This window comes from Pygoscelis adeliae, unplaced genomic scaffold, assembly GCF_000699105.1.
Source record: "Pygoscelis adeliae isolate BGI_AS28 unplaced genomic scaffold, ASM69910v1 Scaffold27, whole genome shotgun sequence".
Classification (NCBI taxonomy): Eukaryota; Metazoa; Chordata; class Aves; order Sphenisciformes; family Spheniscidae; genus Pygoscelis; species Pygoscelis adeliae.
The window spans coordinates 7,391,512-7,405,851 of NW_008825410.1; the positions used below are offsets into that span (position 1 = coordinate 7,391,512).

The 14,340-nt window shown below is 36.1% G+C and overlaps 1 protein-coding gene across 1 annotated transcript in view; it reads left to right on the forward strand.

The window, feature by feature from the left end:
- PLXDC2 (plexin domain containing 2) overlaps positions 1–14,340 on the forward strand; it is a 156,523-nt gene that overhangs the window by 78,454 nt on the left and 63,729 nt on the right. The window contains exons 5-7 of the mRNA XM_009330608.1: positions 2,382–2,504; positions 5,399–5,517; positions 12,519–12,618. Of these exons, the coding sequence (XP_009328883.1) occupies positions 2,382–2,504; positions 5,399–5,517; positions 12,519–12,618 (342 nt within the window). The remainder of the gene's footprint in view (positions 1–2,381; positions 2,505–5,398; positions 5,518–12,518; positions 12,619–14,340) is intronic.

Genomic DNA, 14,340 nt, shown 5'->3' on the forward strand with positions numbered 1-14,340 from the left:
AATACTTCTCAAGGGAATGACATTTTAGAAGCAGACAGCAATAAATAGGAAATAACGAAAATGTATTTCAGGGTCTATACTTTGGCAGGACTGTTGGCTACTCTAAAATGATGAGTAATAGAGTAAAATTACAGCCACAATTGTATATTCTGAAAGTTCAGATTTATACATGACTTATATATATGTGTGGGTAGATTTATTCTTTTAATTGGTGTTTCTCTCTCCCTATCAATTAGCAAAAGAGAAAAGTGGTATTTAGATATTTAAGTGAAAGAATCTCCCCCCCCCCAAAAAAAAAAGACAGTTGTAGTTTAGTCCTAAGAATTAATTTAGTAGTTAGGAGGTGTCCAGATATTAAAATACTGTATCATTTGAATACATAGGTGTGTTTTAAATGAAGCAAAGGCAGCTAGGTTCCTAGCTCATCCCTTTGTCAATGCCAAATGTTTACAACTGAATCTTTTGTTGTATTTTCTCCCCACCTGGCTTTTTCTTAGGTCTCCTATCACCTCCACTTGAGTTGACACCATGGTACTTGATCTTAACTGCTAGCAGCCATGCAGGAAAATTATTCCAAAGAACCATCTTTTTTGTTTGTTTGTTTATAGCACCTTATGACTTCTCAAAGTAGTTCCATGAACAGTTAGGAAGCATTTACCGCCATGTTTCAGGAGAGGACAGGAGTAGGATGCCTAAAGCACTCCAGAAACTTGTTATTTTTTTCATGCTCTCAGAGATTTCCTGTATCATATCAAACAAGCCTTTTAACAAACCTGTCTCATCTCACAGTGGTTAGGATGGAGATACTATTGTTAAGAAAGTGGGGTTGCACACTAATAGTTTTTTAATATCATATATTAACTGGAGTTGGCTGGAAAATGGTATTTCTACCTTGAGGGTAATTCCAGTTGTTCAGGTTTGTGTTTAGTTCCGGAATTTCACAATCGTGTTTTAGGGATAGATTTATATGCTACTTCATCATGTGTTGTATTGCTATGATACTAAATGTGAGAAGAAAGGACCTCTTGGGCTTGACAGTAAAAGGGGTTGTGGAGGAAGAGAGACTCTCAATATGACTAAAAAAGGAAAAGAAAACACAAACCAGCATAAATACTGTTGCAGAGGATACTATCATTTGCCAGTAAAGAACTGAATTTCTGTAAGACATCTTCCAAACAGAATTTTTTCTGTTAGAAAATTTTCAGCCAACTCTAATAGTCTTGTTGTTATTGGGGTGTTTGCTGTTGGAATATACTTCATTAAATCAATAGAAGGAGAAAAAGCAAACACTTCAGCATAAGGCACCATCTGGTAAACACTTTAAAAGGAGAGGTAATATGCAAACCTTAGTTTTGGAGATCTACCTGTATCTCCAATCAACTTGAAGTTTGTCAGTTTTGACCAGCAAGGCAAAAGCTAAAATAAAACTTAAGAAAAAACTCACTCGAGGATGATGGGAGTTTTTAAGTCAGGCTTTAGGTTGGGGCATCTAAAGAAGTTAGTCCCATCAGTCAGTTGAAGTGGAGTTGGCAAACCTAAACAATACAGATTTATTTGTAGACCATTTATCATTTAAAATAGCAGAGTTTTCCTGCCATTAAAATACACAAAGTTTTGCTTTGAAGAAAACTGCAGCATTACCGTATTCACTGTAGATGACTGTTCTTCCTTGAAGGAAGAACTCCAGTTCCAAACCAGTAGGAGGTTTTGGGTGAGCACTTCTGATGGAAGGAGCCCACTATTGATCTGAGGAGTACTGTGGATTCAAGGATGAATAGGATAAACTAGTGAGACCTGACACTGCAGAGAATGTAGCAGAAATGCTGCTTGGCTTATAGTCATGAAAAAATCCTATCTGTTCCACTCTTCATCTGACTTTTTTTTTGTTTAAAGTTTGTCATCTCTTCTTGTCTGAGATAGTCTCTTACTCTGTGTCTCTAGAAATATGAAAAAGGGTTACACTAACTTTTTAAGAGGTAACAGTTTGCAAAAGCAAAACAAATTGCAGATTTTTGGAAGGGGTGGAAAGCACTATGGAATATGCATGGTAGTAAATGGCTCATTTTGATAATGCCACATATCTGCATTTTGTCCATAACTGGAGTTATTCTTCCTTGAGTTTGCTCTGTTTTTATTTCTGTATGAATACTTGCTTCTTGAAATAATTGTTCCGTGTTCATCTTGGATCTTGTTCTTCTGGCAGCCATCACAGATATCTTCCTGAAATTTTAGCTCTTACTTAATTCGCTATAACATTGGTGGTGGGATTAATTTCTCTCAGATGACCCTTTAATGCTCTGGCAATGCCTAGTTCAACCTGCCATTCTATTAAATCTTTTCAGAAGTTACTGAAATGGTCTCAATATTTTTTTTTATTGTAGGTTTCATATATACTGGAGAAGTTGTGCATCGAATGCTAACAGCTACACAATATATTGCACCCTTAATGGCAAATTTTGACCCCAGTGTGTCAAGAAATTCAACAGTCAGATACTTTGATAATGGTATGTAGTAGTCCTTCATAAATTAATGTGTCTGTGTCCCTTGGCTCTTCATATTTTCCTAAATAACTATTTTTGAAGGAAAAATTGAAGATTTTTTTAAATTTTTTTTGTTCTTTTTTTTAACTCGCAGGCTTTATAAAGCAGGTGGCTAGACATCCATAAACAGTTCTTAAATTAGAACATGGTTAAAGAGTCATGAATGCTTTTTCCTAATTGGTCAGTTATCTTCTGGATGTTAAAGTCCATAAACTCAAACTAGCAATGTATTTTGTCAGTTTTAAAAGGAAAAATCTGTCTTGTATGAAAGTGCAAGTTTCTGTTACTTCAAAATATATGTAGTAAATACCATCCACCCACTAACTAAAATGAAAATAGCATTTGTGGAATGCAATAGCAAGAATACACTGAAGCAGGGCAGGTATAAGGTTAATAAACCCATCAATGACTAAGTGTGCATGGAGTTCCAGGATTGGAATCCAATATACTCATCTACACCACAAGTTCTCAATAGTCCCTTGTACAAAAGATTGAAAGGGTAAAAGGCAAACTGCAGTGTTATACTTGAAGCTCTATGAGATATTTCAAGGGCCTTGAATTGTGGATATTTGTATCATGAAGTCAGCTATAACCAATATTTTGAAAACATAACCTATGTGATTAAAAGGCATCTGGTGCCTTTCCTAGGGCCTTTAGTGATCAAATACAATGCAGTAACTGTCTATTCTGTATTTAAAACTTAGAGAATTTAGTATCATGACTTAATATCATGAGATCTATGATTGTTTTAAATCTTCCTGGATAAGCCTGTGCCATTCTATGTATGTTTATTCATAGTGATTTTAAGCACAAATTATGAACATGTCCAAAAAGAAGTCACATTTCCAACCAGGTGTGTTAGTTTTTATTCTTTAAATCAGGGATCAAAATGTATCCTATAACCTTTGCACCTAGTCATAACCTTTCCTTTCAATCTAATTATTACTTGCAGCATTTATTTGTTAAAAATCCAATAAAATAGACTTACATGACAAAATCCTATTCCTTGCATGGAGAATTTTCAAACAGAAAAAAATACTATTTTCACTTCATAAATTATTTGACATTATGGCCTGAGATTTGTCATCTTTACTGAAAGAATCTGAGGGTTCTGAGGAAGACATTGCTAATTCTCATTGTATTCCTGACTTCCAGTCTTCATACCAGGTGTATCAGGCTGTATCACATTACTTTCATGACAAGTTTGAATACTTTTTCGAGATTTTGGATCCCTCTTCAAGTGTAAGGCATGATGATCTTTTGGACCCCATGTGCTTTAGGACAAAGAATTTGCTATTTTACCCCAAATAAAAAGGAACTGAGCAAATTGTATCTTCAGCTCCTTATTTATCCCTGTTTTATCCCTCTGGGTAAGTGTGCTGCTTTAGAGCAGCATCTGTAGTGAGCAAGCACAGAGTGTGGTGACCCATCCAATCCTCACTCATGGAGCTAACTGCCAGGGACTTATGTACACATGAATCTACATAAAGGCCCTGGGAATGAGAAGGCTGTTCTGGAGGCAGCTGACTTCCACTTCAGCTTGGAGTTCTGAGATGCACGTAGATCTGAGGTACTCAAAGGCTGAATATAAGAAGTTCTGGCTATTTTTGCTCCAATAATTTTAAAAGTCCCTTTAAATTCCTTTAAAATGAAGTTTAATACAATCAAATAAATATTCAGAGAGCAGTTCATGAATGTGGTCACAGAAGGAAAAATGCACTGTGTGCACAATTAATGAGCATGTACTAGAGTCATGAAAGACACATGGGACAATAATGTGGTGGACTTAGTGCAGTATGCTCCAAAAATTTGCATGCTCATAGTTTCATGGCATCCCCTGCCAAGATGTGTTAATGAAAGTTACAGCACAGAAGATCTGTGACAAAAGGTGTTTCAAGGATATATCAAAAATGCATTGAGCTGGATCCATACTGACCCACCTTCAACACTCCAGGAAGAAATGAAATTAAAGTGCTGTGTATTAAAGCACACAACTCCCATTAGTGCCAAAGAGAGAAGTCTACTGAGGAAGGTATATAAAGACGAAAAAGTCATTTTCAGTAAACACAGTTTTGGTGGTAAGTGTCTTTCAGCCAAGCTGCTTGAATGTGTCTATAACCCTCAACATCTATAAAACATGCTCACAGGGTATGCAAGTCGCTTGGGGTACGATAAGTGGATATTCAGCCAGAGGACTCCCATGAATATTAACAAGCCTCTTGCAACTAAATCTCTGCACACCAGACTCAATATTTACCCCATCTATGAATTCTTAGTGGTTTTAATTTAAACTACATTTATTTATTGCCAACACCTAATATTTTTCAACTTGCTGAACGTCAGAAAGGGCTTGCACCATGCAGAAAAAAATTAATGCTATTTATATTAATGCATAGTTAATGGAAGAATCTGAATTCCTCAAATAATAACTTTTATTAAACAGGCAATGCTATTAGCACTTCACATTTCAAAGTCAGGGTGTATATATATAGTGTAAAAAAAGCCACTGCAGAGCAGTGGTTGTGGCAGCACACCTGAACTCTGAGTGCTGGATCCTACCCTTAGCGATTGTTGACTCTTTGTGCAATTCCAAGTTACTTGGCCACTCTTGCTTTAGCAGACTTCTGTGCGAGTAGTTGAGGTAGTTATTTGTGGCACTATGGTGTCGACCTTTAAGAGGATTTCAGTTGCAAACTCTTTGGCATTTCAAGATACTGGGCTGAAAGTTGCTAAAAAGAGACAAATCACTGTTCTTGTTTCAAGTAACTGCAGTTAAGTACTTTTCCTACAGCCAGTTAATATTTTTCTCACATTTTTTTCTTCCCTTTGCCTCTCTACCCCCACTCTGGGGTTCACAGGCACAGCACTAGTTGTCCAGTGGGACCATGTACATCTGCAGGATAATTACAACCTGGGCAGTTTCACTTTTCAGGCCACCCTTCTCAATGATGGGCGTATCATTTTCGGCTACAAAGAAGTAAGTTGGGTCTGAAAATTGTAATTTAAGTAGACAAATTACTTTATACCTGCCAGAAAGATCATTTCATTATATTGCTTATAAGATCACTATTTTGCTGAAAATGACATTTTATTGTAAAAGCGATGTTCATGTGATGGACTTGAAAACCATCAATGTGGCTCAAGTGTGCTACTCCTGGCTTTCAGCTGGCCTTTTTTGGGTGGTTTTAAGTGTTGCGTGTTTAGTAAATTCTTGATTGTTTAGTAAATTCCTCTTGGGTTTCGAAAGGTAGGGTCTAATTTGCTCAATTAGTTCACCTAAATTGGGCCTGTTTGAAAATACTCTAGAATCAATAGTTAGTATTAAAAGGTCACCTTTTTCCTGCAGCTATCATTTCTTGGCAACTGACATATTTCAAAGTTCATATATTTTAAATAAGAAATAACTGTTTTGTATCTCTAGCTCTGTGAGGATTTCCATCTATTTGGTGATAACTCTAGTTAGATTGAGGCCATTTGGTTTGCCTTGATAGCACCAATATGTTGTTGTCTTGGTTGGGCTCTTCTGCATTCTCCAAGTGTTTCAGAAGTTCAATCGTTACTTTAGAAGATTTTTTTTTCTTGCTATTGTTGCTAGAGTCCTGGAGGCTATAGCCTAGAGGCTATACCTCTAGTTCGATTTCATGCAAATGAGAATCAGAAGGTAGATAATCTCAAGTCTCTACGGACAAAGAACATTTTCTTTCTTTTTTTTTGGTTATTTTAATCTCAGTTTGGTATGCAAAGCGTGGCTTTCTCTTCAAGGTGCATATCTTTCTGTTATCCTCCTTATATATAAAAAAAAAAGGCATCAGTGATATGACTGATTGTCCAGACTTGGAGAAATCTGGGTTCTCTTCTCTCTCCGCTACAGACCAGTTGTGAGCCTTCAGGCTCATTTTTCATGCCTGTGTTGAAGCCATGCACCTGAATGAAGCAGAAATAATAGTATCCCTCTCCCCTTCATTAGAAAGCTAGTGAGGATCTGGGTTATTCTACTAGCAGCAGTCGTATCTTCACCTAAGATAGATGTCTGTGCACCTTACAAACAAGATTGCTGCAGGATATTCGTACTGGATTCGTTTTGTAGACACAAGAAACTCCTGGTATGCCCACGTACCTGGCTTTCCTTACCTTATAAAAGACATGCTGATGCAAGGTCTGCTTTGGCTCTGTTTCTGAATGTTATGTACAGATTAGCAGTCTTAATCTATGAAAATGCAGTTTATTTGCATTTTGACTCCAGCTTCATGAAAGCTTTGCTCTGCTTAGCACAATGGAGCCTGTGCTTGATCAAAGGAGCGTGCACCAAAGCTTTGTTTATCTCCTGTTGTTGAAACATTTTTAAAGAAAAAACAATGTTTTTAAAGACCGCAAAAAAGTTCCTGCCTTCAAGACGCAGAGAAGTGGGGAGGGACACTACTTCAATTTGTAATTTCAAGATAAATTTGGCAAGAACTATATATGCATTCTGACATTAAAATGGTGACGTTTTCAGGAGACTACTATTCTTGGTTATGAGATGCTCTGCCCTGTTTGTTACTGTCCAGCCCTGTGCAAAATGAATCTAATATGGATGATAGAAGCTGTTGCTCTAAATTGATAGTATCTTGCATTCATTTTGCATAAATGTAAACGATGATGCAGAGTGCCAGGCAGTGGAAAACTTTATTCATTTAGGAAGACAGGAGGAAATGGGCCACCTCGTTAATCACATGTTGTTCCCTAGAATTGTATGCAACTATATCATGTAATTTGTGGATAAACAATTTTTATGCTATGATGGCTTAGGCACTTTGCTTACACCAACTGTTAGTGTTCTGGCAAATGGTCAATATGTCAGGAAACATCAGCTGGCAGGAAAATTTTACTGGTGCACCTCTACTGCGTATGAAATACATTATAGTGCAAACTAGCAAACAGAACATAGTAACAAAGAAAATTTTCTGCAAAGACATATTTTTTTATGTATTAGTAATGAATACTCATTTCTTATGTTCTAAACTTCACAGAACTTCAATTCTCAAGACCTTTGCTTCTTTTTGAACAAAATAACTATTCTGTATAGCCTTTTCCCATTAGTGCTTATAGCTAATGTTCCTTAGTGTAACATTTGGTTTCTTTTTCTGTCCATGATTAATACAGGACATATTAGGCAAAGGTACCAAAGGCTTTGTTAATGGTTTAGGATATTTTTCTAAATTTCATTGGCTTGAAGGCTTTCTTTGTTCATTTAAACAGTAATGACTCTCTATTTATGCAGTCATCCAGAAACCATTATTAAAGTTGAAATGCGTGCTCAAATTGCCCAATATGTGAAGTTGGAAAATAATTCTAAAAGAGACTTGTAGTAGAATTTCTTTCTACTGTGAAAGGAGGCAGAATTGAATGGAACTGATTAACTACTAGCAGTTAGATAAAACTGATGCTCCTGCATGATGGAAAATATTCTGTTTTCAGTAACAAGGCTCCAAACCTTGTGATTGTTTCCTGAAAACTAAAAAAAAAAATGCACAGTCTTCATGGATATTCTGCCTACATTATACATTCCTGGCATTTCTTTGCCTCTGTTATTATCAAAAATATTAACATGGAAACAGGATCTTTGATTTTATGAGCTGATCAGTTTCTGCAACTTAAAATTCTGATTAAGTTTCATGCAGTCTGGCCTATAGAGTAACTAATAACTATTTGGGAAACTGGCAATGAAAGCCCTATATAAGTACTATTATGTTCCTAATTATTATTTTGCAGCATACTCTGGCTCTTATCTTTGACTCAGTTTTGCAGTGGGGCAGTAATTGCACCCTGCTTACCATCTTCCTTCAGAATAAGGTCAGAGGCCGTTATTTTATTCTTTTTTGAAGGGTAAGATTCTGACATATTCTCAGAGAAAGTTGAAAAGAATTAAATGTGAGAACTCTCTGATGGAAAATACTGTCTAGATTACTGTTCCAAATGATTAATAGAATTCAGCATGAATTCTAAATATCTTTCTACTTGTTGAAGTATATAATCCAAAATATAGATGTCAATGGCCCGAGCACTAGTGTGTGTTTGGGAAGCTTATTCATAAACTGGTGACTTGTACAACACAAGAGTTTATATTGTCTATGGTAGAGCTAACATACATTTTGGAATTATTCTAGTTAAAATCCATCCTCTGAATGTAATGCCATAAAACACCTGCCACCCATTAGCAACCACTTGCCCTTTCCTAGCTTACTGTTCAACTGTTTAACATGTCAGCCTGTCATGACACATCTTGCCATTCAGGTGAAGAATTCAGAACACTAGCTATCTGCTTGCTACCTATGTTTCACTGTAATTTTCAATAAATTATTTTATTATTTACTACAAGCCTTCTGTCAAAAGGACATATTTCCTAATAGGCCATCATATGGTAAAAGCCTATTTGATCTTGATGTCTCATTCAAAAGATTTCACCTATAAAATGGCACCCAGTACACTCATCACTGAGTGACTGAGGTATTCAATTCTGTAAAATGACTAATTTTCCCACACTTTAAAAATAAGCATATGTACTTGTAAATGCAGATTTAATAATATTGTACCTTTTCAAGAGAGGAAAAGAGTTTTCGTGGGTCATGGATTCCCTTTTACTTTGACTGCATTTCTGTCTGCCTGCCTAATTGTTTGAAGAGCTGGCTATACTAACTTAATTTATTATTTCCTTACAAACACTTCCCTGTTTGTAAAACACATATCCAAAATTTTGGCTGCTTCTTAAAGCTGCCAGTCTGAACCCTACTACAACTTTCTTATTAGTTTTAGAAAATGATTCTGCAAGTTCTTCACTCTTGCTAGAATGCCCAGCACAAGAGATTGGACACCTGCAGGGATTTTGACAAAATCTACTGAGATATTTCTACTTTAAAATATTCTAATTTCTGCTGAAGTTTTTGTTTGTATTTTCTGTTCAACTTGGCTACTGTATCCTATTTTAGTACCAGATATCACTGAGACATTCATAATTTTTATTAAATAGTGAAACTGAAAGTGACTTTCAAGCTCTGAACCAAGTTGTAATGAAAATAAATTTATTAAAAAAACCCAAACAGAAAACAACAAACAACTTGTGGCATTTGTACTGCAAGAACCCATCCCTTCTTCGGGGGGGTGGGGGGTGGGGGTGGGGAATAGTTTGTTGTTAGCATAATTTTAGAGGGAAAGATGCAAATTGTTCAATTATTCACAAATTCAGAAAAAACGTCATATGGCACTAGACTTAAAATTAAGGAGGCTTATTCAAGGAGATGTGAGTGCAACTTCTCCTGGTTTACAATCACACGTAAAAATGAGTATAATTCTTTTCACGTATCAGACACAATTTGTGCCTTGAGTTACCAATTTTGCCAGCATATTTTGTTAAATAATTCCAACTACATTTTGTGTCCATGAAACTCAGATTTCTTTCTTCATCTGCTGTGTTTCCTCTCAAACTTGGAAAAGAAATAGTCATTGCGTCCTTCTCATCAGTGCTTTTTCTAACTTGATTTTCAATAGCTTCTCTAGAGTATCCTCCTCAAAATATTTTAAGACAGTTTCTTTGATAGTTAATATAAGCTTTTCTCTACAGTATTCTGAGACTGTGAATAATTCCCTTAGTTTGTTTAGACTTTAATGCTGGAGAAAGTTTATACACTGTTTTCTGAAGTCAGTCTTTTATTTTGAAGACTTTGAAAATATGACTTTCAGCCTTCTTATGTCATATTCTCCAATAACTGCATCAGAGCTAAGCTGATATAAGCTGAATTTAAACTGATGTATTATTAGCAGTATTTCCAAGCCACTTCTGTTTTTCATGTTGGTTTAACATCATTCCTTTTGTTATACCAAAGCGGATCATGTATGCAAGAACCCCTAAATAAACTAGCCAAACCAGTCACTAAATCAGGTAAAAGAAATGGAAATTTATGACACTGTTTAATTCACCAGAACTCACTTTTTCTGTTAATATTCTCAAATTTAACTTTTCATAGACAGATACCATTGTAATCAGGAAAAAGCACAGCTAAATGATATTTGGTGAAGAAGGAGAAGAACAACTACCGATGCTCAACTCAAATACCAGAAGTCATGCCGTCAATTGACATGTAGACAATACTGAATCCTCATTCACTGGATGTGTCACCAGCTTTCTACTTTGGCATTTTTGTGCTATGTGAAAAATACTGGCCAGCAGTATAATTTTGGTAGTTTTACACAGGTAAAGCCAAAGCAGACTATTAGATTAGCTGAGCTAGCATCTTGTATCTCAGTTTCTTACACTTGATCCAGTTATCTGTCTTCAACCTAGTAATTTCTGGTTAACTGAAGGCCAACTTTGAAAAATAAAATATCCAACTGTGATTTGAAAGCAGCAATGGGTAGAGAATCATAATTTCACTTGGTAGTTTATCCCAGTGGTTAATAACATTCAATCATAGAAACATGCCTTGTTCTATTTTGAAGGTATCCGTCTGCAGCTTCCAGCTTCTGGTTATATCTTTCTGTGCTAGATGAAAAAACTCTTTAGCCCCTGAGTAATTTCTCCCCATGGCAGTATTTGTTTATGGTAATCCAGCCAGCTTTCCATTTTATGTTTGAGAAGCCAAACAGATAGAGCTCTTTAACCCTTAATGGCATTTGAGAACTGCAAAAGATTTCAAAATATTTTTATTACTCTTTTAATCTTCCTTCTCTTAAGTTTTCAGCATCTTTTAAAGAAATGGGTCCTCCCAAAGTTTGTGTAACATATCAGTAATGATCTAACGTGCAGGTACAAGTAAAATGGCCACCCCACTCCCAGGCTACATTCCACTGTTTGTGTAACCAAATACCACATCAATTAAGTTTTTTTGCTGCGATGTCCCTTCTGACAGCTGGAGTTGTTCATCCACTACAATACTGAGATTCCTTCCAGAACTGCTGCTTTCTAGAACTTGGTCCTCGAACCTCTACCTTGCAGTCTTTGTTCTCTGAGTTATAACTTTGTGATTTTTACAAGGTCTAACTTTGCTAATTGATCCAGGCATTTCATTATTTTTACTCTGCAAGTGTCATCTGCAGAACCGCTAGGCAGTAAATTTATGTCTCCTTCCCAGTCTTTGATAAAACTTTTGAGTACTAGGTCTGATGTCTGGAGAAGGAAGATATACTGTAAGACACACTGTTAGTCTGAGATGCTTCTTTAGTGATGGTTGCTGTTTGTGATCAGTCAGTCTAGTTAACTATATTAATATTGTATAAATGCTACATGTCACTAAGTCAAACACCTTACAAAATTCTAAAGCTATTGCATCTATACAAGTATCAACCAAAGGTGTAATCTTGCCCAAAGAATGAAATCAAACTTGACATGTATTTTCATACAACCATGTTGCCCGGCATCAATATCTCTGTTACGTAACGCTGGACTGGTCTATGGCATTTTCCACGTTTTCCATGACATTGGTAATTTCCCTGCTATTCCAAGACATATTAAACATGAATATCATTGGGCCAGAGCTCTCTTCACATAGCTCTTCAAAGTTTTCAGTGCAAGTTAACTGAGCCATAAGCTTTTAAAATGTTTATCCCAAGCTGAACTTTCACAGTTTGTGTGTTCAAGAGTAGACAAGAGCTATTGCCTCCTCCTCCTTGTCTGATACTAGCGCATCATCCCACTTCGTCTTCAACTGGAGGAAATAAATTACTGAAAACTACTGCCCTTTTCTGTGTCATCATTAACGATTGTTCCACCTCTAAGTGTTGAATATTTTTATATAAGAAGCAAAGCAAACTGGGATAAAAGAAAAATTAAAAACAGTCATTTCAATCTTCAATAAATCCTTAGTCATATTATGCTGTATTGTATAAAATATTTATTTTGGACTTTTAATTTACACTGGTTAAATGTTCATTATGGCAGTGCTGTTATTTTTAGTCTGAATTTTTTACTTTCATATTTCATGCATATCTTCCTGTTTTGTCTTCCAGATTCCTGTCGCTGTGACACAGATAAGTTCAACCAACCACCCAGTGAAAGTGGGACTCTCAGATGCATTTGTGGTTGTGCACAGGATCCAGCAAATTCCCAGTATGTAATATTGTAGTGGTGCTAATGGTTTGGAGGCTGAGAAATGAGTATAAACTGATTTCATCAAGGATGATTAGCTGCACAACAAATCACTTGGCTAATTTCAGCTTGTTAATTCAAGTGTAATTTTATTTGCTTGATAATTCCCAATGTGGCTTTCTCTATCATTGTTTCTTTTGAGCTGATAAATTAAGTAAATAAAAGTAAATGGCCAGCCAAATAATGTACAATTAAATTGTCAACCAGCACAATCTGGTATTCCGTAAGATACTTTATCTGGAATATGTGTCCATGTCCATAGTAGGGAAGAAGCAACCCTTTCAGAAAAATCATCCAGGCTGGAAGTTCTCAATACTTTACATTCTGAAATTCAAATTCATATATACATTTTACTGGGAGCAAAGAAGAGGAAATATATTTATTAAATAACATCTTGGGCTCACATACTCATGGCAACAGTAATGCAGGTGACATTTAATTTTCTCTGGCTTTAATTATACTTTGTGTGGCTTGACTGAAAACGAATAGTAGGAAATTAAGTGTGATTTCCTTGATGCTTTGTTTTAACTTACTGTGTACAGAACCCTTTGAGGTTGTTTAGCCATTAGAGAGTATGCTCACTTTCCAAGTGTGCTGGTTTTCTTTATACATTTGGAGCAAATTTGCTAAGTTCAATTTTTGATGATCCTCTAATAGCAGGGTGTAGATGGAAGGAGCTGCACTTGAAGCAGCCTCCTAGGACTGAGTCCAGGCATATTCTCCTAAAGTGAACCCTGACAGAGGTGGGGTACAGATAAAGCTCATAAGGACTGACCTGATCCATCCTATCCCTTCATCACATTTAAACAGCCTTTGATATGAGGGAGCGTAAATCCTACATCTTGTATGTCCTGACATAGGGAACATAGAAAATTTCAGTACCATCTGTTGCTTGTTGTGAACTTTGTTTCTGAAGTATGATAGATAGTTGTGATGTGCCTATGGTTGCATGGATTGCTTTTGAGTGCTTAGGAACAAATGATTCTAGGCAACCGATGTTAGCAGTTTGAGTGATGTTTGTAAGTGAATGATCTGAATATTTCTGTGAGTCTTCAGCTTGTAAGAGCTCCTAAAATGGATTCAGGTGGAAATTAGGTTGATTGACTTGTGCAAACGGTTTATGAGAATAGTCACACAGAAATTCAGTGTAAGAGATGCAAGCAGTATGCAGGTCTTTTGGCATCAGGCCTCCATCATCAAACAACACTAAAGGACTTATTTTAAATTTACATAGTTTATATGTAAAATATATGGTATATGTGAGTTTTTATTCTAGTTTGAATGTTTCTTTCTGTAGAATTATATCAGACATGCACCTTGTTTTACTACCACTACATAATGTTGGTTTTGATGAATACACAGTTACTTTCTAGGCTTCTAGTTTTATTATTTCTGTAAATCTTTTTGTCACATGACACTTTCTGCTAAGTGAAGTGACTGTAATTACTAGAAAATCTGTCTAGTGTTTCATCTTAAACTTACTCTGTTCATTAAGTTACTTTAAGGAATGGCAGATAAGAAGAATAGTGTGGGTAGAGTCTAAAACATAGAATCATAGAATCGTTAAGGTTGGAAAAGACCTCTAAGATTATCGAGTCCAACCATCAACCCAACACCACCATGCCCACTAAACCATGTCCCTAAGCGCCTCATCTACCCGCCTTTTAAATACTTCCAGGGATG